The 27,729-nt window shown below is 33.0% G+C and overlaps 3 protein-coding genes across 16 annotated transcripts; 1 reads left to right on the top strand and 2 right to left on the bottom strand.

Annotated features, from left to right (window-relative positions):
- Window positions 1–2,539: 2,539 nt before the first annotated feature.
- LOC103496567 (co-chaperone protein p23-1-like) lies at window positions 2,540–5,320 on the top strand. Of its 2 annotated transcripts, none has more exons than XM_008458475.3 (6): window positions 2,540–2,708; window positions 3,741–3,927; window positions 4,025–4,187; window positions 4,696–4,733; window positions 4,811–4,868; window positions 4,936–5,320. In XM_008458475.3, the coding sequence occupies exons 1-6, from the start codon at window positions 2,704–2,706 to the stop codon at window positions 5,058–5,060; spliced, it is 576 nt and encodes a 191-aa protein (XP_008456697.2). In that variant the 5' UTR covers window positions 2,540–2,703; the 3' UTR covers window positions 5,061–5,320. The 2 variants fall into 2 exon arrangements, with proteins under 2 accessions (XP_008456697.2, XP_008456698.2); XM_008458476.3 differs by having other exon boundaries at window positions 2,560–2,708; window positions 3,744–3,927.
- Window positions 5,321–5,812: 492 nt separating this feature from the next.
- LOC103496568 (probable F-actin-capping protein subunit beta) lies at window positions 5,813–9,941 on the bottom strand. 2 transcript variants are annotated; one of them, XM_008458478.3, is made up of 8 exons: window positions 9,611–9,939; window positions 8,947–9,017; window positions 8,182–8,295; window positions 7,843–7,925; window positions 7,691–7,764; window positions 7,488–7,607; window positions 6,379–6,474; window positions 5,813–6,251 (listed from the first exon to the last, which is right to left on the bottom strand). In XM_008458478.3, the coding sequence occupies exons 1-8, from the start codon at window positions 9,737–9,739 to the stop codon at window positions 6,168–6,170; spliced, it is 771 nt and encodes a 256-aa protein (XP_008456700.1). In that variant the 5' UTR covers window positions 9,740–9,939; the 3' UTR covers window positions 5,813–6,167. The 2 variants fall into 2 exon arrangements, with proteins under 2 accessions (XP_008456700.1, XP_050938896.1); XM_051082939.1 differs by lacking the exon at window positions 7,488–7,607 and having other exon boundaries at window positions 9,611–9,941.
- A 2,904-nt stretch (window positions 9,942–12,845) lies between these two features.
- On the bottom strand, window positions 12,846–25,732 carry LOC103496569 (uncharacterized). 12 transcript variants are annotated; one of them, XM_008458483.3, is made up of 17 exons: window positions 25,564–25,732; window positions 25,305–25,455; window positions 25,139–25,198; window positions 24,936–25,026; window positions 24,114–24,186; window positions 23,818–23,863; window positions 22,887–22,997; window positions 22,253–22,334; window positions 21,245–21,341; window positions 20,437–20,497; window positions 20,236–20,366; window positions 19,430–19,547; window positions 18,837–18,960; window positions 18,610–18,711; window positions 18,444–18,518; window positions 16,266–16,359; window positions 12,846–13,300 (listed from the first exon to the last, which is right to left on the bottom strand). In XM_008458483.3, the coding sequence occupies exons 2-16, from the start codon at window positions 25,449–25,451 to the stop codon at window positions 16,310–16,312; spliced, it is 1,368 nt and encodes a 455-aa protein (XP_008456705.1). In that variant the 5' UTR covers window positions 25,452–25,455; window positions 25,564–25,732; the 3' UTR covers window positions 12,846–13,300; window positions 16,266–16,309. The 12 variants fall into 12 exon arrangements, 11 of the variants coding, with proteins under 11 accessions (XP_008456705.1, XP_008456702.1, XP_050938893.1 ...); XM_008458480.3 differs by having other exon boundaries at window positions 16,266–16,340; XM_051082935.1 differs by lacking the exon at window positions 12,846–13,300 and adding an exon at window positions 13,504–14,500.
- Window positions 25,733–27,729: the final 1,997 nt, after the last annotated feature.

The raw sequence follows: 27,729 nt of genomic DNA, 5'->3' as shown, positions 1-27,729 counted from the left end.
CCATATAATTCTACACGTCACAATTAGTAAATTCTATCATATTTAAATATTTTAGTCTAAGTGATAATAAGGAACTAAGTAAATGAATACGCTACACCTTATCTACATTTTGATGTTTGTCCAATTTTGTAGAACAATCATTAGGTGCACTATGACTCTATACTTACTTTTTTTTTTAACACATTTTTAAAAAAATCCATTGTTATAAATGTTGATTCTTAAAAAATGGGGTCATTTGCAATAAAACATGATGAAGACCGTAGCTTATTTTCGTGAAGGAATTGTGAATTGGTCGGAAAAGCTTTAGCTTTACTATGTGAACTTCAAATGACTTTAGATTTGGACTACAATAATATATGAGTTGAATCTAATTCCCAAACTTTAATTAAGGTCATTTGTTCTAAAGATTCGTGTAACTTTTCTATCGAAAGAATTTTAGATGAGATTCATGCTTGGTTGGAAAATGTCCACTATCTTTTAGTTTCTGATTTTGTAATGGGGTGGCTCGTTTGTTAACAAGGTAGGTCGTTATGAATGTTAGCGGAGACGGATCAATTTTCCATTTGTTTGAGTGGCTAAAATTCAAGAATGAAATTGATGTGAAGGATTGTATTCCATATCGTGGTTCTATTTATTAAATTGATGTAAAGATATTTTTAAGATTGGAATTTGGGAAGATATGTGATAAAAAAAAAGATATTTTTGAAAATTGAAAATTAGAATTTAGAAAGATATTTAATAAGAAAAGATATTTTTGGAAATTGAAAATTGAATATAATATATATATATATATATATATATATATATTAAATAATGTAAAAAAGAAAAAAAGTGTGGAGTCCACGTGCCATCTTATTGAAGTGGTGGACTCAAGCAAAGTCGTGTACCACCTCACTCAGACTACCCTAATTTTGAGAATGTTTTTCCATTCGATCCTATTTTTGACGTTAGTTTTAAAAAACACATTATTTAAAAAAATCTTAATTATATTCTAAATAAAAATTATATATAAATTAAAAAAAAAAAAGATAAAAATGGGAAAGAGAAAAAAGGAAAGTATTGTAAGGGAATAGAAAACCCTTATAAGTGGGAAATGGAGATGTCCGGGAACAGTTTATTCTCATGGCAACATAAGCTGAAAACGATGACACAAACATGAGAATTAGATATTTGTGCCAATTTCCGTGCACAAATCCCTTCAACCAAACCATTCTAACAATTCATTACAGAGTTTAAAAGCCCACCGTTGTTAAAACTAATCCATTTTTAGTCCTTTATATATATATATATATATATATATATATATATATATATATATATATATATATTTAATTTCATTTTTGTCCATAAATCCTTTATCAATTAATCTATTCAAATTTTATACACTTTTCTGGATTAATTTTACAAACTAAATAAAAAATAATTTATTATCATACCCAACCAAACTTATTATTCTCATACATTTTAAAAAAATTTGATCTATCATTTATTACCATAACCTTTTTTTTTTTTTTATATGAACATAGTTTAACTAATCACACAGTGCTTGTACTATCAACCACAAGGTTAGATGTTCGATTTTCACACTTCATACTTTAATTACAATACCTCAAAAAAAAAAAAAAAAAAGTCTAGATGTGTGTGTGAAAGAAAAAATATTGGCGATAGATCCGACAAAAGTGATTCCAGACATCTCAATATGTCATATCATTTAATATCCTGTTTAATTATACCATCCCAATACTCATCTAATAAACCGGTTAGATTTAAGGTGTAAACAAGTTGGGTTAAATTAGGTTGAGAAGTATGTTTTTAATAAAAGCATGAATACATAATTAGTTTCATGATAGTTCACTACGATGAACATTGGTTTTTAACCAAATTATTCCAAACCCATTTTCCAAAAACATCCGATACTAAAAAGTTTTAGGAATTTACTCTAAATGCATGAATTATTATTATTGTTGTTATTGTTATTATTTTGACAAATGACAAAAAAACCAATTGATTGGTAATTACAATTTTATCCTTGAATTTTCAAAATTTAAACTTGAGTTTCCTAAACTTATCCAACTTTCAAACACTATATCACTTGAGCTACGCTCATATTTCTACATGCAACCTGTGGTAAATATAGTAATTAAAAAATCAAAGTATGTCAGTGATATATCAAAGGGTAAATATGCACTTTTGATTCATGAGATTTGAAGTTCACGTGCTTTTGGTTTAAAGTTTCAAAAAAGCACTTTGATCCTCACGTTTGCTAAATACTCCTAAATAGTCACTAACTCAACTTTTAACTTAACAAAATGCTTACTAGACCATTAAAATCATAAAAATAGTGGAAATAGAGGTGTTTGTTTTAAAAATTTAAGGACCAAATAGACATAACTTCAAAGGTAAAAAGTACATTTTAACCGGTACCTAAACAAATCATGCTATATTTCTAACCTTTTGAAATGTTAATCTATACTTATCGTACCCCTAAAATTACAATCCATCAGACATCAATACATTGATATTAGAAACTAAAAATTGAATAAAAATAAAACTCATCATTTATCCATTACTTATAGCGAACCGCCATTTCATTGTTTTTATCCATGGCGTTGTCTCCGTTTCCTATTTCTCCCTCTCAAACCAAACGATTCGATTAGCACCAAAATACAATTCGATTCCGATTCTCCTCATCGATTCCTAAACATGAGGTATCTCTCTCGCTTCATTCATTCTTTTCGTTGCTTGTTCTATAAAACATGATGAGGAATCGGCAGTAATTTGTAGTTAAAGTGAGGCGGTGAGTTTCTGTATCTGTTTGATTGATTGGAAAGCTTATGGAAATTGTGAAGATTTGTGAAACTGGAGTTCGATTGTTGGAGTTTTTTTGTTATAGTGATTGTTTGAAACATTTTGATACGCGATAGTACTTGGAAAGTGAGTCTTTAGTTTTTTGCGTGCTGAAGTTAACTAGAAAAGTAGGTTGATCGGCTTCAATATTTCACTTTCTATATATTGCTAAACTCACTCTTGAGGATTAGGGATTCCTGATCCCTAGTAAAATGTGAAAATGACGGCTGATCTTTTTCCTCTTGCAAACTTCAATGGTGTTCATGTTGTGTTAAAATCAGATTCTTGTACTAGGCGAACTATCATTCTACCCTATGGATCTGTTGTTGGTCCCTTTACTTTGAAATAGTGTTTACCAATTGTTGATTCTCTTATTCTGTTGTAGTTTAAGCTTGTAGCTCATTTGAATTTCAGAGGTTTTGTTGAATATTGACTATGATGGTTATCCATAGCTATTCGATCATAAACGTGGGACAGAATCATCTTTTGTCTTAAAAAACTTATTGTTGAACAAAAAGGAGAGCTCCTTAGCTGATGTCAGGATCCTTGGTGAGGATATTATTTTTGTTGTGAATTTTGTTATCTCACTTTTTTGTCATATCTCCGGAGAGAAAACAAAATTGTACATGCTATTGCAACTTTAGAATCGTCTTAGGATTGTCCTTTATTTTGAAAATACGTCTTTCTTGCTTGTATTCTCTCACTCATCTACAATGAGTGAGTGAGAGAGTGGTTGACTTTAGTTGTTCGTCAATTATCTTATCTAAAAAGAACTATAGAGAACAAATTCTAATTTTCTTCAAAGTTTAGGGACCAAATCTATAATTTAACACTCTTCCTTTCATGTCAAGTTTTGTTTTGTCTGACTTATTTTTTGTTTATCAAACTTACAGCAGGCACCCTACCTTAAGATGGGCACAAACATCTAATAGGCTATTCATAACAATTGACTTGCCAGATGCTCAGGATGTGAAGCTTAAGTTGGAGCCTGAAGGGAAATTCTGCTTTTCTGCAGTTAGTGGAGCAGAGAAGATTCCATATGAAGTTGATATTGATCTATATGATAAAGTTGACATAAATGTATATTATGAATTTCATTATCATTTTGCTCTGCACTTTTCATTTTTGTTGTTCTGTTGAATATTAATGTCTAATTGTTGAAACACTACAATGGCAGGAGAGCAAGGCTAGTATTGGCATGAGAAACATCCGGTATTTGATAGAAAAGGCTGAAAAGAAGTGGTGGAGTAGATTGTTGAAGCAAGAGGGGAAACATCCTGTGTTTGTGAAAATTGATTGGGACAAATGGATCGATGAAGATGAGGAAAAAGGAGATAATTGTGAGTTGTTTCTTTGGACGAACTTGTTTTGTTTAGGCCATATTTGTTAACCATTTTGTTTTTTTTGTTTTAGAAGATTAAGTCTATTTTCAAAATTCGACTTGGTTTTTTAAAACATTTAGAGGTCAATTTGGGGTTCAAGGCTCAAAAAAAAAAAAAAAAAAACAAAGTACTATTAAAATTTGACTTGTTTTTTCGTTTTAAAAAATTAAGAGAAAATGCCGAACACTTTTTATAAGTAAAAGAGTTGAATTCTTAGCTAAATAGCAAGAAAAAAAAGGAAAAAAGGAAGAGCTACTTTATGTTTTTTAAGTTTTCAAACTTTGTTTCGATGTTCGTATACATTTGTAAAGGGTATATTATGAAAAAATCGCTAATAAGAAACTTTGAGATAAAATGAATATTTATAGATTTGCAACCCTAGATTAAATAGTTATGAAATGGAGTCATTGTCTGTTAGCAAATTTTTGTTTAAGAGTCTTTCTTACCCTGCCATTCTAACACGCAGCTGGCAATGATATGGACTTTAGCAGCTTGGACTTTTCGGTAAGTTCAAGTATTATTCGTTTTAAATTAGAGCGTAAACACTACACGAAGACTTTCTAATCATGTTTAATCTCTAGAAACTCGGTCTTGATCCTGGTGGAGGCATGGGTGCTGATGCATTTGGAGAGGATGATGGTTAGTTGAGCTTGAAAATGTTTCTAATATATTCATGTGCATATTAAATCCATTTGTGTCTATGCAGAAGATGACAACGACATCAATGACGAGGGTGATGATAAAGAAGGGGAAAAAGACGATCAAACACTTCTTGCAGGGCCTGTTAATGAGTCTGACTCTTCAAGCAGAAAACCTGATACTAAAGCTTAAGCTCATAACGACTTAGTTAAGGCAAAAGGATTGGACATGGCATAACATACATAACTGAAACTTGGCATGGTTCATATTATCTCTGCGTTTAGTTTTTAACTTTTGAGAATATTTTATTTTGGGCAAGTATGTCTTTTCTATATGTTTTTAGGATTGTTGAGTTCATTTTGCAGTAATGAGTAGTAGTGGTTTATTACTTGATGATATGTTAAACATTGATTCTGCAGTTATGAAGTCTATTAGGTAGCACTTCGTCTTTATTGTTTTTCCTCTCTTAATTTTGTTTTTAATTTAGTTCAAAATTATGCTTATTCATCGCATGAAGAACTTCAATCAAGTAAACCTAATTTCAAATTTAGAACAAATTGAATATGTGCCAATATAATCACTCTGACATTCGAAGTAACTCAATGATTTGATTATATATTTTCAATTTTGACAAAAATCATAATATAATGTAGAACAAAAAAAATAAAGACAAAAAAAAAACAAAATATTGATTTACAGTTGGTCATTTAAACTCATCGACCTTTAAACTGCCATCACTCCTATACAATCTGGAAGTTGACAAGTCATACCTTTTTATTCCCGCAATGTATGAAATGGGAAACAGTTAATAGTATAAGCATTATACTCATTTTTTCCTTGGGTCGAAGAATCAAGTAAATTAACTTCATTTTCTTTTATAATTGAGACAATGCAGTAAAAATAAAGGAGGCTCGAAATATATAAAACAATTTTGGGAAAACGAATTACAAAAGAATGCCTGCTTGATAACCAAGTTAAATTCAGTTTCAATTTCTATCTCTACATTTATCCAAGTAAAACACACAGAAGAATCAAATGCAATTTTCAATTCAAAACTCCGTCTCAAATTTGCAACAACTAATAAACTGTCAAATCCCTAGAATCGCTACACTCACAACTAAACAGCTTCCTTTCTTTTCTTTTCTTTTTTTTTTTTTTTTTTTTTTTTTTTTTTTTTGACATAAGTAGAGATCGGAAAACACAATCAAATTCAAATCACAAACAGTTACACAAGTAGAAAATTGACTTACAACTGTCCACCGGTTCGCTGTGCCAATTCAGGTTCTGTATAATCAGTGGTCACTTGTCGGGTAGTTTCATATGCAACACTTCTGAGGGTGGCCGCAAGGTGCAAACCATCTCTTTTGTTTTCCCAAAATATACCTATTAAGGGTACCACATCGCATAGTTTCATTAATCATTCCTATGGTCAAAACTTGTGCCTTGAAAAGGGCATAGGGTTCGAGAGATGTCAAACTGAGACAGACAAAGTATTGGGAGACAAAATTACCTGATCGAGTGAATTCCTCAGCTTACTTTCCATTTCTTCGATCATTCGACCCATGTTACAAAGATGGCCTTCTGCAACTGAGAGCTTCATTTTCATCTACAAATGCGGTGGAACCAGAATTATTATAGCTTTTTCTTTTTAGATGAAAGGATATAGAAAGAACATAATTGAAAAATAAAGGCAAATAAAACAAACCCACACTAAGTTACAGTATTATTATAGTATTAGAGGTGCGAAGCATGGATGAAATAAAAACCCTCGAACTAACATGGTAGAGCAACAGATGACTGCTATTCACAGGCATATATTTGTTATTGACTCATTATAGAGGCAGAAGATTAATCAATCAAAACATACAACAGAAAAAAGAACATGTAAAGGTTCGGTATAGGCTTCCATTTTATTTGCATTATGAAAAGAATCCAAGATACTAGATGGCCACTATTATCTTAATGTTCTTGTTCCGTGCTGCCTAAACCACTCATTCAAACAGTCAATCGCACAAATGGAACAAAAGTAGATGACAATCAAGCTTTTAGGCTTTGCAAAATTTTTCTGGAAGGAGTGTGGCTCCCACCCCGTTTTCTGGTCATTCTTCCTCTAAAGTCAAATATATTTTCATTTCAATAATGGAGTTGGCGCCTGCCCTATACCAGGAGGGACTCATGCCCATCCCAAGACCTAGGAGACATCAAAAGTTTTTGGAATTAAGCAACTTGGGACCTCTAAGCCAGTAGGACCAAAAAGTCTCGAAGCTCTTACCATGGCCCTTGAGGACCTCCAAAATCAACTATTTGAATTTTTAATATATATATATAGAGAGAGAGGGAGACACCCACACACACATACATCTTTGAGTGTATGGATTAGCTTGCATGGACCTCAACTAATCTCACAAGACAACCCACTTGCCCTTACAACATACATTATGGAGCTAACAAAATTTGTAAGATATTAAATCCTAGGTAGGTAGTCTATCCACTATGGGTTGAATCTCCTTCTAAGTTCTTTATTATACTCATGGCTTTTACTAATTGACCACTAGATCAACTCGTGATCGTTACTAACTAAACCTAAATAGTCAAATCACAAAATTCATTCTACAATACCTGTCTTCTAATTGAACCAGACAAACTAAAAGTCCCAGCTGCATTGTTATCTGTCGTCAACGATAGCATGACTGTACTTGTTAGACAATAGCTAGCTGTACCCTCATCTTCTAGCCTCACCTGAATTTGGTCAAGAGATGGACAGAGTACATAAACAATCCAAAATCTAGTAGATGATCTTTTATCGATGGAAAAAAAGATACCTCAATAACATGAATGGCATCCCATGCTCCCTCCTGTAGAAATCCTCTTCGACCATGACCAGTCTTTGAGCCATCTTTATCATCAAAAAGCATCACATGATCAAACATTCATTATGATTAATGCTCACAATTCATGTATTGGTTAGTCTTACCTTTCTTTATCAAAAAACAGCCGACAAAACTATCCTCATCATCTTCCCACATATACACAGATGAAATGCCACCTTCATAATACCTGACCAATCATTTGTTAAAGCAGCTGTCTTAAGAAATACATAATCATACAAGGACATTGATTGTTTAATTGAATGGGGCAGGTTCTATATTTGGGTTTGGACGGGAACTGGGTAGATTCTATGTTTGTCTTAGAAATAAATAATTCCCCTAGAAAATGCTTCTTGAATCTAGAAGTATACACTGGCTGCAAATAGTATCTAAACCGATTATTCTATTGCACAAGGGTCAAAAAGGAAGCAAGCAAAGGACCTCACTGGTCACGATAGATTGTGAATACTTCATTTGCTTCAATTTCAAGTTTCCGCAACTCTATAGATGGCATAGCTCCATCTTCCAATGGTGGATGATATTTGTTCGACCACGGTGATCTATATGGCAAGAAAAGAATACAGCATAAATAAAACATTGACAAAAGATACTGTTAGAAACCAAAAATATACTGGTCATTAAGCTGCTTTTTAATCAACCAAAACTTACATCATGCCGTCATATTTTTTTATAGGAGAAAAAAAACCTTAATATTCCTAAACTTAATATTCTTATATTCGTTTCTGTTAGATATTTGTCAACAGAATCAGTACTGAAAGTCTGAAAGGCTGTTAATGTTATGTTTGTTAGCTTACAACCGGTGGTAAAAGGTAAACAGCCGTCCAAGACTCAGAGATTTTTTTTTTTACATTGAAAGCCCTTCATAAATCATGTAATAATTACTTGCATACAACGGACTCATACATATAACAAAAAAAATCGGATTTACATAATGCATGACCACTGGCTGTACCTATCTAGTAGATAAGTACAAACACACATTGAATTCTGAAACATGCAAAGAACTTGTCTTGAAGTTAGGAATACATTTCGCAGTGCTACTCATTACTGGAACAGTAGGCATTTTAGCCTCAAACATTGAGGTAAATATCAAAATATCTATTAACTGAGGAAACCTTGCTAAAACCATTGATAAGCATATTACTGAAGCTAGGTGCACAAAACCCTGCAAAATGGATCTACGTACATACCTATATGAATCTGCATCTCTGTTGTATTCGCACAAAATAAATTCCTTCCCATTGTCCACATCACATAGAACCTGTAAATGTTGTGATTTCTCATTCAGAAAACTAGGGAACTTAAGTTTATTTTAACAAGTTGAAGCACTGTCAATGCGGAGAGGATTGAAGAAATGTAAGTTTTCGTACACCAAAGGCGATTAGGAAAAAAGGTCATTAGCAATCAGCATAGTAGTAATAAAATAACCCAGGAGATAGCCAGAGTAACAATAAGTGACGAACCCCCATTACCTCATTATTTAAACAATCAAAACCTTGTAAATGAAGTCAAAGATAACTCAAAAGAAAATTAAAGAACCACTCTTAATGATTCAACCATGCCACCGCAAAAACATCCATCCTTCAAACCCCAAGCTAATTAAAACCAGCACCCAGAATTACAAATATAGTAGTTAGGGAAATTTGGGTTGAATCCAAACACGATAAAGCCGATAGATTTTTCTTTTTTTTTTTTTAAAAAAAAAGAAGCAAATTAGAACCCTAAAACCCGAATAAATAGTAAAAAATGTGAGAAAGAACAGAAAAGAAGAAAACGCTGATAATATACAAAACCCAACAAAATCTCAAAGAAATTTCAAAATAACAACAAAGGAAACAGAAGAAACAGCATCACCTGAAGAGGCTGGTCAACCTGGGAAAGTAGATCGGAAGAATGGTGAGGTAAGAGAGTAAGAAGAGCGGAGAGAGCGGTTTCGGAGTGCTTTGGAGGCATTCTCCTCATCAATCCCATGGCCGCTTCCATTTTTCGGCGCAAAATGAATACAACAACAGAACGTGACACAAATTGTGAAATGAGAACAGAAATGGAAGGGATAAACGGAAGAAAAATGGAATTGAAAGTGAAAATGAAATATGATTTTTTTGCGGAGAAGAGAGGAATAGCCTCTCGTTTGATTTGATCAGAGCTTCCCTCGCGGGAACGAGAAGATCTTTCTATGTACTACGCCAGTTCGGATAAATATTATATATATTGTTTTTCTTTCCTTTTCTTAGTATTAATTAATATAATTATAAATTATTGAGATTTTAACGCAATAATTAGTTTAATAATTATTGGTTGTGTAGTTGTTTTAATTAACAGCGCCGGAGTTGGTTAGTGGTTACCCCACTCATTTACTATCACCATAAATAAATAACTTCTATTTTTACATCATAAATCCATCTCCATACAATATTTTCATAGACTTTACATTTATCTTGGCTTAATGTACATATTTTAAATCTCCTATTAAAATAGTGTAAAAATTACTTTTACATGTTCTAAACAATCATTTGTCATTGTCAACACCTTCGTTTAAATTTGAACCATTTTTCCACTCATTTAAAATGATCTAACGATAATATTGACATGATCTGAATAACAGCTTATTATAATTGACACGATCGTTTGGTATGATCAACGCAATTATTAGATTTGAAATTTATAACGATCATTTACATGATATCCTACCATATTCGATACGATCGTTTTTTATGATATGGTTAATAATTGTCATTCCCTTGAAATTATGTGCAAAAAGTCAAAGAAAATAATTTCTGTTTCGATATTGATAAAATCACAGTACAAATTTTTAAAACGCGTTATTTATATTTCTTCGAAGAATTTGTAATAAAATAAAATAAAACTTCCTTTCTATCTCTTTAAAATTTTCTTTTTAATTTTGAAAGTTTCATAAATAGAGATTTTCAGGGTAGAACTACTCTTTGATTATTTTCTTTGAAAAAAAAAACAAAGAATATTTTTTAAACAAAAAATTGCAATTAAATAATTAACTTTCACCGTACACCCTCATTTGAATGGTTATTCTTCTTCATAGGGAAAATTCCTCTTGAAAATTTTTTAAACCTCCTTTTTCTTCAAATGAAACTTCATATGTGGGGTTTCTTAAGAATAATAATAATAATAATAAAAAGAAAAACAAAATATTTTATAAAAATTCACCCGACATAATTTTCTCTAGTCGATATTTTCATTTTTAACCCTTCCCAAAATATTATTTATTTATGAAGGTACTTAATTATTCATACAAAAGTTTTTCAACAATCAAAATGATTACAATATTTTTATTAATTCGATAGATCAAATACTTTTATACTTTCTCAAAAATCAGCACTCTTTGATCAAATGAGATTTTAAATGTGAAATATGGATAACACTATATAAAAAAATCTTTGAGAATGGAAAATCATTGGCATTTGGATGGACAATCAGATGTCAATTCGGCTTTGTTCCCTAACACATATTTTAAAGAAAATTCAAATGATAGAATTTTAAGCCAAAAAGTTATATTTTCTACAAGACTAGCTCTATATAAGTAAATCATCATTCTAAGATGAAAATGTAATTTCATAACCAATATTTAGCAACCATTTCATTTTTTTAGAAATATTAAGCATTCCAATTTTTCAACGTAAATATACATCTTACTTGGATATAAGAGTTGAATTCTTAACAAAATTCTAAAAACAAAAACACATTTCTAAAAACCATTTCAAATTTTGACTTGATTCTTTAGCTAATTGGTAAAAAGAAAAGCAAAGAACAAAGAAACAAAGGAAAATTAGGAGATGAAAGGAGCATTTTTAGGCTTAATTCTAAATAAAATAAAATGATTTAACTAAATTTTTAAAGAACAGTAGCAGGATGCAATTTTAGTCCATTGCTGACTTATGATAGAAATTTGACTAAGGTCTTGTCTAAGATGAGCTGTGTTTGCCTTCAATCTACTCTTCCCTTCTTCATCAAAAGGGGGGAAAAATATGTTAAAAAAAAAACCTCACTTTTAAGTTTATTAAAGATGAAGCTGCCAACTTGCAAGTAACTTAAAAAATACTTCTTTCTTGTATTTATTTTCCCAAAATGGACAGGCATTATTATTATTATTATTATTATAGTTATTATTATTAATATTAATATCATCATTATTATTAATTGAGCCCATATCCTAACTACATGAAAAGAATAAGTGGAAGAATGATTATGTATCAATAATATATTATTCAATCTGGTATCAATATCGACGTGAAGATGGAGGAAGAATCATAACACTTTTCTTGAATAAGGTTAAAGTAAAACTATGATTAACTTTTGTTTTATTTCTTGACCATAATTTCACTTTTTTGACCTTACCATAGCTCTGTTGATTGGCAAAGCTATTACCTAATATCATTACGTGTATTGTTCAATTTTGTCCGCTCATCATATAAAAAAAATCACGAATTGAAACTAAAAGTAGGATAGATAAAAAAAATTGCAGACTGACCCAATTGAAGTCAAGTCAATCTGTATCCATTTGAATTTTTTTTTTAATTTTTTATTTCAAAAGATAAATAAACTTCACCATAGTTAGTTTAGGATTATTTAGTCGAAAAATCGACTTATTCCTGATGATCATCCCTAATTGAAAACTGTTATTTTCATTTTTCTTTCATTTCGGTTTAATCCTTTTTGAGAGTTATACTTCTAATGAAATAACTTTGAATTTTCTAAATTGAAGAACTTTTCATCTATAATAATTAGATAATTGAGGTGTTTTATTTTTACGAATAACCATATCCATATCTATTCACAGTTGCCAATCAATAATCAGTTCAATTATTCAAATATTCATAGTTTCTTCAATTATACTTTCTGACTTCGAAAAGTCAACTAGACCTTTTGAACTTGGAGATTTGTCAAAAGAATAACGTCCTTGAAGAGGCTTTTTTTTTTGTTGTTAATATATATGAAAACTGGTACTGACAAATGTGTAAAAATGAAAGGTATACGCAACAACATCTACATGACCATTCATGTAAATTGATGGACAACCGATATGTAAAATCTTTTATATAAACAATTTTAGAGATATCAACATTAAACTTAATCTTCTATACAATTGTAAATTACGAAAACATACCTTCAAGTGGAATAAAGTATCCCCAACTATTATCAAAAATAAAAAAACAATAAATTATGCGAAAGAAAGAAAACAAATAAAACTACAATTACATAGTTGGGAACATTAAGAAAGAACAAATAGCACAGAACCATCAGTAGTCATTGTCAACGTGGTTAGTAAAAGTAAAACCATAAAGATGTGAAGAATAATAATTGGAAGGAAAGGGGGACAGAGGAAGTGAGAAAAATGATTTGGTCTGAGTTAATGCACCTGGATTCATGATGTTGGTACATGTTTGATGTTTGGGTCTCCTTGGCCTTTCACCCTTTTCTTTAAACATCTCTTCTTCCCTTCATCACCAGATGCTCATCATTGCTGCTCCTCCTCTCTTTTAATGTTTGAGTGTTCACGCTCTTCCAAAACTACAGATACAGTCGTTGTTATTAAAGTTACTCCAACTCATTTTATACTTAACCATCAAATTTGTTTCTGAGTTCATGAAAATTAAACCTATAAACACTTCTTTCATCCGAAGATTTCTATCTTGTTATATACTTTTTTAACTATATTCATAAAAACCAAGTTCTTAAAACTGAAAACAAAAGAAAGCAATCGATAAAAGTAATGTTTATAAGTTTCTTTTTTTAACTGTGAATGTCAAGATCAGCTTACCTTGACTAATCTCACAAGAAAGACCCAACAACATTTGAGTGTCAAGGAAACTCATAAAATTAATTCTTAGGTAGATGACCACCATAGATTTTACTTATGACCTTTTTGCCACTTATTAAGACTTTTTTACCGCTAAACAAACCTATAATGGTTTAAACGTTTTTTATTTATATAAGAAACAAATTTCATTGATGTAAGAAATTTACAAAAAAAAGTCGTGGCTGAAGCCAATGAAGTCACATAATAACTCTCCAATTGGTCAATAGGGAAGAAAGATGTGCTTTTAGACCAACTCATAGCATGATAGATAATAGAGCTTCCCTTATCGTTGAAGAGGCGGTTGTTTCTCTCCTTCCAAGTAGTCCATAAGAAAGCACAAATCATATGCATCCACATGTGTTGCTTTTGTTTAGTGAAGGCGTGTCCGGTGAGATCATATGAGAGGGCAGCAATGGTGTCGTTCGGGAGGGCTGTGTACCATCCAAAGGAAAGGAAGATTTTCTTCCAAAACCTCACGGCAAAGTGACAGCGTAAAAAGAGATGTTTAGATGAGTCGAGCCCAGCTTTGCAGATGACACAACGATGGGGGAGATGGCCTTATAGGGAAGCTAGGCTTGAAGTTTATCTGAAGTGTTTATAGCAGCGTGACTATGACTAATTTCCCAAAGGAAAAACTTGATCTTACTTGGGTAAAAATCATTCCATATGGTAGGTAGCATGGAAGGGATGTTCGGGGGAGTTCACATGAAAACCCAAATCATAGGCAAGGGATTTTGTGGTGATGTAGCCTTTGTTGTCCAGCTTTCCCAAATTCATTTTCTTTGAATGCCGAGAGGTGTATGCTATGAAGGATGTTCATGAGGTCAAGCCACTTGTTAATCTCTTCATCCTTTAAATTTCTTCTAAAATTGAGAGACCACCCATGTCTATGGTCCATGAATGGAAGCCCCCTTTTGTGCGATCAACCATGGAATAAAGACTTGGATTAGTTTTTAAGGGTCGTTCATATTTTTTTTAAAAAACTGTTGATGAATTAGTAGAAGAATTTATGTTGAATTTTGGAATATTTCTTTTGAGTAGTGGGTCCTTTTAACCTACCTTTGAGCAGTGGGAAGACAAAATATACTTTCATTTGCAAACATCATGAATGATATTAAAAACCTTGTGTTTTATTCAGTACCACCACGACGTTATCTTATACAAGTCTTGTTTTAGATTTGATGTTGAATCAAGTCATCGGATTAATCTTTGATCAAACTAATTCTGAAGTAAATTGTCTTAAGATCTATGAGTGACCATCATAAATTCTAAATTTGATCTATAAGAGTTATTCACCTTTTTAACTAAACTATTGGTTAGAATCATTCATTAAGTTGCCCTTAAAAAGGACGTGTAGCTTTGCATTGATCAAGCACTGTAGAAGCTTATTTGGTATCAAGGCATTTGGTCATCATCTTGGCCAGCTCTAGGATGAAATATCTTTACTTTATTTTTTTTAAATTGTTTTTCTTCTCAATTATTTTCATGTATTACAAAACATACTACAACTTGTCTTGAAATATTCTTCAAATTTGCTTTTGGTATCGTTAGAAAGAATAGTTAGCAACAAGATAAACATTAAAAAAAAAAATTGCAAACAAAAGTTGTCGATCTAAGAAACATTTTGTTTGAGTTCTTATCATCTGATTTTTTTTTAGTTTGTTCATTTTTTAATTGTGGATCATAAAGATTGAGTTAATACTTTAGTTTTAGTTTATGAGAGTTGTTTGTTTGAATTGATTTTCATTGAACTTTTAGTTAGATTGCACCAAAAATTCAAGTTAACCCTTACATCTTGACCCAGTACCAAAAGCTACCCTTTATTGATAAATACGAGTGTCCCAAAACCTACCCTTTATTGATAAATACGAGTGTCCCAAGTGAAATAGGTGAGAAGTTTGGCGAGGTCTTTTATTACTAACTTGAAAATGTCATAGGGTGAAAGAGTACCACAGGTACCCCAATATGGCTATTCTTCAAGTCATTCAAGGCAGGATGGAAATGATGAATGATATTAAAAAACTTATATTTTATTCAACATATTGTTGTTATCTTATTCAAGTCTTGTTTTAGATTTGATGGTTAAATTTGGATTAGTCTTTGATCAAGCTAATTCTAGAATGAGTTGTCTTAAGATCCACAAATGACTATCATAGATTTTAGGTTCAATCTAAGATTTATTCACTTTTAAGTGAGCTCTTGGTTAGAATCATTTGCTAAGTTAGTCTTAACAGTTTTGCAAGGATCCTAGAAGAACCTCTAGATTTGTATTAATCGAGCATTGTGGATGTTTATCACAAATATAATCAAATTGGTCGTAATAATAGGCTTATTTTGCTTTTAGAATTTGACAAAAAATTCAAATCATTCATTGGGGGATGTGAAACCTAGTGGGATAAGAAACAACAAAACTTCTAAAAAACAAAAAATTAAAAATCAAATTGTCATCAAAACAAAAGTTACGCAATTAGAATTTCCAATAAATTCGAGAAGTACCCTTAAATATTAGTCTTCTCAAAGTTAGGCAAATCTACTTTTAAAATACTTTCACTATCTTAAAGAATGGAATTTAAGATGCTCTTGGATTCATCTACTGTGAAAGAAGACACTATGTTAGAGCATAAAGATATCTTTTATCGTGAAATGAATATACCATGCAATGCAAAACTATGTTACCTTGCGATTGTGAAGATGCATTTATTCAAATCGTTGATGTTGAGTCAAGTTTGGCACGCCGCTCTTCGTAAGAAGCTGGGATAAGTAAAACTACCTGTAAGATTTATAAGGTAACAACAGATACCAATATATACGCTAACACATTGCAATAAGAACAGTGGGAAAGGTATGCTTATAGAAATACTAAAAATAAAAATGGCAGAGGATATTGCCGTTGGAGAATGAGGAGAAAATGCAACACTTAGATACAAGGATTTAACAGATGAGATAAAAAAAAGGTCAATGCCTCTTTTTGAAACGGAAAAGCCTCTTATTGATCTAACGAATGAGACTAATGCTCAAATTACAAGAGAATGAGTCGAAATTCAACGAAATAAAAGATAATAAAAAGGATCAAACCCAAAAACATCCAAACCAAGAGAACAAAACAATAACAAAGAGAGAAAAGAGTAAAACAACATCAACTCCCCAAAAGCCATACATAATATCCCAAATTAGCAAACAAAAGCCAAAGCAACCGAAAACTTTGTGTAACAATCCGAGAAACTATAAGTCTTCCAAGAAGGATATGACAAGGCAATGAATGAATGTCGAAGGCTTATCTTGCAAAATCTTTATCAATTTCAATCAGAACAATACGGCTTCAAATTCTTGGAACAAGAGCACCCGGAATAGGAATAGAATAAAAACTGTGTAGTGCCTTTTTAGATGAAAAATCAATCAAAGTAGCCCCACTTTGGTAACCATTTAGTTTTTGAAAAGTATACCTATACAAGTATAAACACTCCTTCCATCTCTAAATTTCTCCATTAGTTATCTATTTTTTACCTATGATTTTAAGAATCTACCCAAGTTCAAAAAATTATTTTAAACTTGTTTTTGTTATTGAAATTTGGCTCCGAAATCAACTATTTTATTTAAAAAATATGCAAAATCATTGTATGAAACTAAGAGGAAATAGACTTAATTTTCGAAAACCAAATGGTTACCTAATAGGACTGAATCTAACATTTGACGTTTTCAATTAGTATCTTCCTTCAAGCTGGCTAGACTTGCAGTCCCATAAATAATTTGCAAACACTACTACGGTTTCAATATTCCATCGATTTTCCACTACAGATGCATAGTTCTATTGGAAAGATCGGCCACAAGATTAAAGGAATTCGAAAGACAAGCTAATTTTCTAGAAGATTGCTATGTAAATCTATGAATAATATGTTCCAAAAATTCTAAATCTATCTAAGTAGCCAAGCCACCTTTAGAATCATCCTTCTTTTCCAAAAAAGTAACCCTATATTAGGCCCCTGATTACTCTTCAATACAGAAGAAGAGGTAAGTCACAAGGACGATGTACCTTCAGAGAGTGAGTTAGAGTCGACAGGACCATTTGAAGTTTTCCTTGAGGTGCGTTTTCAAGATCATGTGAGATCGTGAGCGCAGAGTGTTTGGGAAAGGGGTGCTATATATTTGTAAGGAATTAAGGAGTGGATTTTCGTACTTTTTTATCTTTCAGTGAGCTGATAGAGGAGGGAGAGTTTATCAACGCTCTCGAATAGCGGAGAAGTGTTTGTATTGCCTCAGAGCAATTCTTTCCATCTCATATCAATAGAGATTGTAAGGGAAATACTTTACACCCTGCTGTTGCATCCAGCTGTAACTGAATGGCGTAGGGGGATATTAATCACCTCTAATAGGCAAAGGAATGCAAGCAAAATAACATGAGGTATAAACCAACCTGAGCCCATTTTTGCTCATCTCAAGACATCTACAATACTTGAGGAGTTCACAGAAAAACATATGAACTTGGCCGATTGTTAAATTAACTTTTATCTGGGGAAACCAAGAGCTCCATATTAACTAAAGGCATTATGTAAATCATCGTTTATGGACCAAAATGCTCGTATTTATTTATTTTGAATAAAATTTGTGTTTTAGAAATTGTGGTTTTCAGAATCAATGACAATTGGACACGAATTCCAAAATTTCAGGGCAAAGACAAGGATAGAGTTTGCTTTCCTATTAAATGTGGATATGCTAAACAAAATTGTTAACTGGTATGTAAACAAGAGTTCTTAGATTTTCGTTTAACTCGAGTGTTTTTCTTTTTATCAATGATACAATATAATATTACCCAATAAATAATCCCAATAGAAAACAGTATTTTTGTGAAGAACTTACGCTCAGTTGGCCTTGACAACAAGGCAACATGGGAATTTTTCTTCTTTAACTTTCTATTGTCTGAAGAGCTCCCATCTGAAGGGTAGATAGAAGTGGCCACATTAGTATTGAGAATTGATCGAAAAGGAAATACAAATGTGTAATGGGGAAAGATTAAAATTCAAACCATTTGGCAAACAGCTTAGAAGAGCTTCTTTGAATATTGCAGCTTGGAGCTTGTATGTTCGTATTTCATTCGACAAATGCAACTGAAGAGCTTCTCCAGCATCTAGAAGCAATGCAGGCAGGGAAATCATTTAAATATAGAAAAATAGTAATAACGACAACTGAGGTGAAAAAGACAATATACCCGGTGTAGAAGTCACACCATCTATAATCAATTGCCATAAGTACCTGACGAACACCGAAATTTGACACCTTCAAATTCACAAGAATGAAGAACCAGAGGATTTTCTGAAGCCATAACATATTGAGGCTTCCTTGGGGTTCTTAATGGATCCAGTAGAATGTCTACGACCTACAAAATTGACCAGTTCTCTTCATCTATTAGATTAAGATGCATCTATACTCCACGTAACACAACAAATTCAGACCATAGGCCAAGTAAAATTGATAATTGGGAAACCATAACACAGTGGCTTTCAGTGCTGCCATATTGAAATCAGTGCAAATTGTGTGATCAATGTATTGTGCAGAAACAATGGCTAGGTAGTTTCCTTGTCAATGGCAGATACAACTATATAAAATTAAATATGGCCATTAATTCCGAAAAACACTAGCTCCTAATTAAAATCAAATTTACCATTACTCATTTATCCTCTGGCCGTTCCAGATAGATATAAGAAACTGAAGTGAGAGTATTTAGGCCTATGAAGTATAAGATGGCTATATTATCATGAGCAAAAGCAAGCACTTTAACATGTTAAAAGCAACTTATTTAAGCAAATATAATAAAGCAAAAAGATGTAAAGACGTATGGCACACACATCAGGATCTTCAAGACCTTGCCCAACCATGAATACAACAGCAACCATGCAGCGGACCTGATGCCAGAGGAAAGCACTGCCTTCAATGTTGAAAGCCCATAATAGATTGCCTTCCGTCCTGGCAAAGTACCAAAAAAGATTTAGTCAACAACAAACAAAAATATTTCATAGATATGCATGAGAGAGAGAGAGATTAATTTATTTTTTAAAATGAGGATATCTGAGTCTAGAAGACACCTTAGTTCGGGACAACATGGTGTAGAATGAAGTTGCAAAAGATGCATTTGATAGAATTCTATCATTGAACACACTTTGTTCTCCTATAATCGTAGAAGAGTATTTCTATTCTTTTAATTTGTCCGGTCATCTCATACATTCTAGGAAAAGTAACACAGCAAATCAATAACTGCAGGATGCTTATAAAGTTCAAAGTATCTTGCATAATATGAACTCAGTCCACCCCAGCAAATGATACAAAATCACAGAGACGGTCCATTTCAACAGTACTATCGACAACTCAAAATGAATATGGTCAGAGAAGCACTACTATTGTAGTCAGTAAACTAGTGTCAGCTTGGCAACACCTAGGAGAGAACATAGCTAGTAGACTTGAGAGACCGAAAATGGGAGAATAAAGTAACATAAGCTTGACAATAGCTAGAGGAAAGCTAGTTTGGATGGCCTGAAGCACATATGCAAAGCAGATTCGTGAATAAAAATGTGCAAATGCAAGGCAGGCATCAATTAAGCACGGTACAGGAAGTCCAATTGGAAAGAAGACGAGAAGATCTGATACAAACACCAACCTCACATCACAAGGAGAAATGTCAAATGACATGATGCACCGCCTATAGTTGTGAACATTTGCCGCATCCATTTTGCAGAAGTTTCTGAAGTCATGTTCCCCTACAAACTTCTTACCAGCCCTCTCCATAGCCTGGTGAAAATGCAGATCCAAATTATTTCTGAAACAGCATTACAAGCCTAATACAGTATAATTTGCATACCGAGATATCCAAATTTGCTCCCCAGAAAAAATATTTATACTTTCTTCTCAAACAACTAAACCTGTGCTGCATATAGAGGCAACAAGAAACCCAGAGTAAGCATTAACATTGTTCCATATGAGCATACAGGTTGATTAGATTATCTGTGTGCATCAGGAGCACCATGAAGTACTGATGATTGATTATCAAGTATAACACTCAAATTTCGATTAGAACATTCTTGAGTTGTTTGAGCAAATTTACATTGTGGCCTTTCCAAAACTAATTTTAAGATAATTATGAAACCATAATCCCCACTGACTGAGTCCCTTGCAAAAATATTATTCTTTAGCAAAAACGCAATACCTATGTGTAAACTCAAATTTCAGAAAGTAACCAAAACAAGGTTCTTGGTTTCAAAACCAATGCCCCAAAGTAATATAAAAGTGGCATCCGCAGATCATGATGCAGTACATTGTCATAGTTAACCAGGTATAAACAACTTAAGCAGCATGTAGCACCAGGTGTATCTAACAAAGAAAAAAAGAACACACGAGTAAAGCTGCTTATATGAGGTAATGGGTGCGAGGAGATACTACTGGTTGCCGCAACTCTAAGAGAGGTGTACCAACATTTAGATTGTCAAAGCATAGCACCCGGCTATGTTAAGAATTTCATGTAGGCACGTCAACTCTGCAGTCAAAGCCGGTTAGATTGATTTTTTAATCTCCAGGATGCTGGTTTCATAATCCTAACTTCACATTAAAAATCTACACATCACATCTCTCGCAAAAACAGGCCAAAGGAAAACCACAAGAGCAAGACAAACCTTGCACTGAAGCCAACAGGAACAGGACACCAGCCTAAAACCCGAATGTCATTAGGAAGGACTTTATTAATTACTCTCACGTAATCAATTTCTCCATCTGAGAGTAAATAATAAATGAAAATGAAATTAGGATAATTGAGATGGAAAAGGGATGCACTTCGTCGCTCCTATTCAAAAAGAATAAAAGATGTAAAAAGTATGCAACATTCTAATCAGAACATAAAAGAACCTACCCCTATAGAATATGAAATTCAGAAAAAGTAAGCACGAGAAATTATAGATGACATCTTTTCAAAAGGGAAAGAGTTTCTATTATACTTTATTTTAATCACCTATAGGTGCTTATTTCATTGAAAATGAAATGTTTCTTACCTAAGAAAAATAATGTTTGCAGTTCCCTAGATAAAGTCTTACTACCATCTACTTTCCCAGTGCAGGGAAGACTTTTGTCATATTTTGATGTTTCAAACAAGAATGCCATCATTACCAAATTTATCGTTATTTAAAAACTCTTCCATTGATATTATATTTCTGACAAAAATCAGACAATGAAGTCACCATCATCTAAAATACTATACACAAACGTATATAAAACAGTCAACAAAAATGAATTTTGCTCTTAATTGCTGCTGGTACATAAACTAATTTGTTGCAATAAGATAACTTTAAAAGTTATTCTTAGCGACACGAAGATATATTAGGTGATGTGAACATTAGCTTTTCTTAAAAAAGAAACAATCTTCAAATAGTAAAGCTAATTAGAGAACAACGATTTAAATGACAGTTCTAATTTTTGGAAAAAATGGCAAACTAAAACAGTAGGTTCTATCATTTGCAGTAACTTAACACTATGAAAACCTGTCAACTATTAAAGTACTCAAAATACATCAATGTAAACATAAAACAAAAAATCTGGCGCACTCATGTCATCATTCAGCTCAATAGAATAATTCAACATTCAGGGTATTGACAACAGAGAACAAATTTGGCAACATCAAGTTAGCTAACCATGCTGCTCTTCCGCATTATGACAACTATTTTCAGCATTAGGAGGATCCTTAAGGTTTGACCGCAAATAGAGAGCAATTACCTGCAGGAATAATAGTGAGAATGCTAAAATAGAGAAATTAAATAAAATAATGATTGAATTTTGAAAAGTCAACAAAGTTGCCCAATTAAAATTCTGATTTTCTGACTACTAGGTGAATAATGACTTAGAACCAGAAAATATTTTGTAATATAAATTTAAATTAATTACCAAACTTGGTCACCGAAATTGTACCCGTGATAATTACAACATTGGAACCATAGTAGAAAAAACCCAAATAACTAAAAGAATTATGTTATCTATTGCCATCTCTTTGGTTGCCATATTGAAAAATATTAAGCTTTTGAACAAGATTTTGATGTATCTTTCATAAGTTTGTACAAATGAGTGAGACATACGGAACAATACAAGACCGTCCTAGTCAAGTAAATAAACTAGGTATTACTAGATCAAACCTCAACCAAACCCCCCAAGGACATGTAAGAGGTGGCAAGAAATGTCACTTTGAATAGCTAATGGAAAATCAAATGTGAACATTATACAATGTTATTCTAGCAGTACAATGTTATTCCTTTCAGATTTGAAATGTCTTACTTGTCCAACCGATGAGACCCCCTTGTCCGTTCTCCCACATCTTGAATAACAAGACTCTTTCCTACCACCAACAAGAAGCCTGGCTTTCTCAAGAGCTCTGAAAATTTCAGACTGCAGGAAGATCAGATAACCAATTGACAATAATTTTTTTGGATTAACGATTAACAGTTAAATTTTTACTCACCCAACATTCCTAACAACCACTATATGTACCGTTACCCCTCCCTTAAAAAAATTGATGCTAGATGTTAACAGCCCCTTTGGCTCCATCCATTTCTTATGCCTCTTGTTTTCTTTTGGGATCACAAGAGAATCACAAAAGAGAGGAAAAGGTGAAGAAAGGGTGGCAGTAAGGAGGGTTTGCAAGGGTGAAGATTGGAGTGGCTAGTTACTATTACTGGTGTGAAAGTCAGTTAGGAAAGATCCAAGCCTCTGAAATCTGAGGGGTTTCTGGTAACCACATAGTTCATGCTTAGAAGTTCATGAGATTGATGACTCAAACTCATGCAACTAATCAGAAGAACCCGAATTGGTGTTTATTATGTTTTATAGCATACTTTATTAAAATCCAAATCCATAATTAAACACAGCATCAAAATAATCCCAATGTCATTCCTTAACAAGTAGGAATGGAAGACTATTGTTGACAAAGAACCTTATATGTACTATTAAGAATTGCAAGATGAGTTCTAACAGATGGTCTGATCAAATATCAATTAGAAAGGATTGAAGGTGAAGAAAAAAAATTGATATTGTGATCCTTTAAGTGCATTATTAAATTTTATCACAAAAAAAAGTGCATTATTAAATGTTTAGACACTCCCAGTAAACATTGAGAACCAATATTGTGCGTTCTTGACACTTCCCACCAGTACCACTGTAATTGATATATCATAAATAATTTGTTAAGAAGCTCAAGTTGAAATTGTACTTCAACTGTTGGTTCCATTTGTGCCTCTGAAGCAAAACCATAAAACCTGTACAGCCGATGTAACGAGAACTTCAGGTATTGTTTGATAAAAAGTTAAGTTTTCGCAGTATAACAAAGGCGACCAAGAGATAATAGTTTTAATGACAACTGATTGATTTTTCTTTCGTTCATTTTTTTTTCCGTCTTTTTTTCTTACAAGATGTCTCCTTACTTCAGAAGAAGGTAATGGTGGACTGTGATGTACGGAAAATTAGAAGGATAAGGCATTGGTTTTTTTCCCATTAGAGATTACGTACCTCTGCCCAAAGTACATTACTTTTAGAGCAATATATCTCTTTGAACAGTGATCCAAGATCCTGGTGTTATAACCTTCACCCATAAAATAACTCCATTAGAGATTACATACCTCTGCCCAAAGTATATTACTTTTAGAGCAATATATCTCTTTGAACAGTGATCCAAGATTCTGGTGTTATATCCTTCACCCATAAAATAACTCCATTTGAGAGTAGAAACAAGCAAATAATTCCAGTAGATAATCCACGCAAAACAAAGATGGAGTATGGCTCTTGTGATAATAAACAAGGTTGATAATATGCATGAAAACTACGGTATATTTCATCTAAACTTTGCAACATTCCAAACGTCTGTTGCTCGTAAAATAATCTTTTAAAAAAAGTTGCCACTTTTAGACTGAATTGCATCATATTTCATCATTCACTATGTAGCTGCCAGTTTTTCATCGTTGGATTGAGTAACTCAAATTAATATCCATGGATACTAGGGGCATGAATATTATTTGGAGAGGCAGCCACATTGTATCGGCCTCATTGAATATTTTGCCGCCTGCTAATGCATAATTTGACCATAGTTCAAATTCACAAATCATCTTTTCTTAATCTTTAATTTCATGGTAATCTCATTACTGTATATATATAGCTGTTACACATTACAAGATATAAATATGCATCCTCATTCGTATATACATGTGAGCTATTACTACTCCCTCATGCTACCATGGATATCCTCTTACTTCCAATATATATATGTATATATACTTCCGCAAATATGGAGGAATAAACAAATAGACTCTATTTGTTCATAAAGTAATGACTAGCCTGTTGTTCTTTCTACTGATTTCTTCTTAGTAGTGCCAGATTCCGTGCTTTTCTCAATCGAACAACTCCTGTCGCCAAAGTTCATCCTCCTCTGCACGAATTCACGTTTAGTTAGCCTGACGAAAGCTTATCGTAATGCTGGTTAGCTAGGCTAGCATGAAAACCAAACGGCTCTGATTCCATTCTAATATAGCCGACCAAACCTCAGAACAACAGCAACTTGCAAGTGGAGAGGATAGCTTCGAATTTTCCTCCTCCAATTCCTGTACGATTAGTGGATTGAGATCAAACGTTGGTCATGGCTCTCCGGATACTTCGCCACTTTATCATTAACCAAACGGAAGTTGAAATGAGGGTAGACGGTCAAACCTTCACTCTGTCTTGGAGAAGACGAAGCTGGGATTGAAGACTGGCAATTTGGTTTCCATCGAAGGGTTGAAACTCGTTAGCTTCTAAGGTCTTCCTAATTGCTCCGGTAGTTTCTGTGATATCGGTGAAAAGTTCCGCTCCGTCCATCAACCTTTACACGTCAAGAAATACCTCAAAAATTCAGACGAAATTCGGAATTCATCGCGAAGAAAATTAGAACCGGAAACAAGAAGAAGAGAAACGGTGAGGGAACACATACGAAAGCTTCTAGTAAGAAGGGAGAAACACGGCGTTACTGCAGTGGGCAAATGTCGAAAATCGTATCACACCAGATTGGATTAAATCGTGAAATAAACCCTAGCAAAGACGGAGATTCGGAGGTTGAAGACGTAAGGAACGGACGAATTGAAGTTCTTGAAGAGGAAGCCGTAGCAGATGGCGGGAGCTTATTTATAGAGTATGCACGTACGATCTACGCTAGGCGTACCGGACCACGTTTCGTATCTGTTGTGGGCCTTTTCAAGGCCCAATTTTGTTTGCCTAAAATAGAATTTCTTATCATAAGTACAAGAGTCCAAAACATCAAACCAAGCATCTTTAATAAATATTTAATTATATTTAATTGAAATAAATAATTAATTAATTAAACCAAATTTAATGAAAATTAATTAATATTAATTAACATGCAGACTATACCTTATAATGTTATAACATATTTTTAATGCATGAACATATTAACTTACGGTGAAATTTTAAATCTATATAACATACTTTACGCACATACAATTTAATTTAATTAAAACATACATCATATACATAATTAATTAAAAATACTCTAAAATAGATCGATTTTGGCTCTTAAATTAAGTTTAAAATATATTATTATAGTAAAAATTTGGTGAAGTACAAAACAGTCCCCGAACCACTCGAACTGGCTGGAAAAACCTCAAAACGACACTAAACCGGCCTAATTATCCTTATGGACCGACCCAAGACCCAACCTTTGGGCTTGGACCGACCCAAAATCAACATGGAACCACAGGCGCGCGTGGGGTCAAAGAGATGGGTCGAAACGGGTTGATGTGTGGCACTGCAAAGCACGTGGAGCATATCGGCCAAGTCGGGTTGGACAATGATCAATCCGAGTCAAATGGGCGTGAAGCGGGTCAAAGGAATGTGGGTCGTGAAGCAGGCGGGCTATCGCACACGCGTGGGCCGAGATGGGTGTGGGTCGATGCGCGAAACTTGGGTCGGGCCGTTGCGCAAACCAAAGGGCTGAACAGGAGTGTGGCATGCACGAAGATCGGGTGGAGAAGCGGGTCGCAGGGTCAGGCCGACGGGTCTGGACCAGGTCTAAAGGCTTTTCCGGGTCTGTCCTCCGCTTTTCACCAATTTCTTTGAATTTCTCTCTCTCGATCGAATAAATTACAACCTAATTTCAACTCTAACGACTCTAATAAAAATTAAAAACCTTCGACAACAATAATTAAGCCACAAAATTGGACCAATTACAATAATTAAAAGAAAACTAAGCTTAATTTAATTTCCAAAACCACTAATCCATTTTAATTAAACCATAATTTATCAAATAAATTAACATCCACCATATGAAATTAAGTAAAATTAAGCATGCTCTAATACAAGATTGTGGAATACGATACGAGCGCAACAAAATAAGGATCAATTTTTCTCTAATTACAACTAACTATTTAGTAATTAACATGCATCAATTCTCGTTCCTAGTAATCTCCTCACGAACTCGAATCAGGAACTACTACTAGAGTTGACCCATTAATCTTCTTACTTAGAACTGGGTTGTGAGACTCGATTAGATGAAGGAAATTGAGAGAGATGAAAATTAGAGGTGGAGCTTAGCTTTGAGATTAGAGAAATGAGAGAAAAGAAAATGATTGGTATAATAATTTTTAATTTAAGACAAAAATCCCAAAATTGCAAAAAGTTTTATCTCAATTGAATTGATGTCTCTTTATAACCTAATTACATGCAAAAATGCATGAATTAGTTTATAAAATCTCAATAGCTAACATTCCATTAACTATTAGTAGGCTAGATGTCTACATCTAATGTAGCCACTTTGAGATTATCTAACAAAATGTTATATTTTTCCACAAACGTAGTCTAAGCCGCTAAGGGCAATATGGTCGGTTGGTCATTCAAGTTAAAGTCAAACTTTGACTTCTTCAAGTCAAAAGTCAACATTTTAATCTTTTACCATTTTGTCTATTTTGACTAATTCCAACCTCCCGAGCATGAATCCGCATTCATTTTTCAAAAATTGAAATCACATTTGAATATAAAGCTGATTAAAGTTTGACTTTTCAAAGTCAAAAGTCAATGTTTTGACTTTTTACAACTTTGACCATTTCCATCAATTTCAAGCTTTCAAATTTGAATTTGTATTCAT

Source organism: Cucumis melo, chromosome 3 (genome assembly GCF_025177605.1).
Source record: "Cucumis melo cultivar AY chromosome 3, USDA_Cmelo_AY_1.0, whole genome shotgun sequence".
In the NCBI taxonomy this organism is placed as follows: domain Eukaryota; kingdom Viridiplantae; phylum Streptophyta; class Magnoliopsida; order Cucurbitales; family Cucurbitaceae; genus Cucumis; species Cucumis melo.
Note: the sequence above shows the minus strand (reverse complement) of the source record. Positions and strands in the feature narration are given on the sequence as shown.

Excerpts from the sequence above, each read along its gene's own strand:
- LOC103496569 (XM_008458483.3), bottom strand. The coding sequence starts at position 25,451 with ATGGACGGAGCGGAACTTTTCACCGATATCACAGAAACTACCGGAGCA. Across the intron at positions 22,998-23,817 it reads AAATGGAACCAACAGTTGAA|TCTGAAATTTTCAGAGCTCT; the intron begins GTACAATTTCAA and ends ATCTTCCTGCAG. Across the intron at positions 21,342-22,252 it reads TAATGCGGAAGAGCAGCATG|ATGGAGAAATTGATTACGTG; the intron begins GTTAGCTAACTT and ends ATTTACTCTCAG.
- LOC103496567 (XM_008458475.3), top strand. Across the intron at positions 3,928-4,024 it reads ATGATAAAGTTGACATAAAT|GAGAGCAAGGCTAGTATTGG; the intron begins GTATATTATGAA and ends CTACAATGGCAG. Across the intron at positions 4,869-4,935 it reads TGCATTTGGAGAGGATGATG|AAGATGACAACGACATCAAT; the intron begins GTTAGTTGAGCT and ends GTGTCTATGCAG.
- LOC103496568 (XM_008458478.3), bottom strand. The coding sequence starts at position 9,739 with ATGGAAGCGGCCATGGGATTGATGAGGAGAATGCCTCCAAAGCACTCC. Across the intron at positions 9,018-9,610 it reads AGGTTGACCAGCCTCTTCAG|GTTCTATGTGATGTGGACAA; the intron begins GTGATGCTGTTT and ends CAACATTTACAG. Across the intron at positions 6,252-6,378 it reads TGAGGAATTCACTCGATCAG|GTATATTTTGGGAAAACAAA; the intron begins GTAATTTTGTCT and ends TACCCTTAATAG.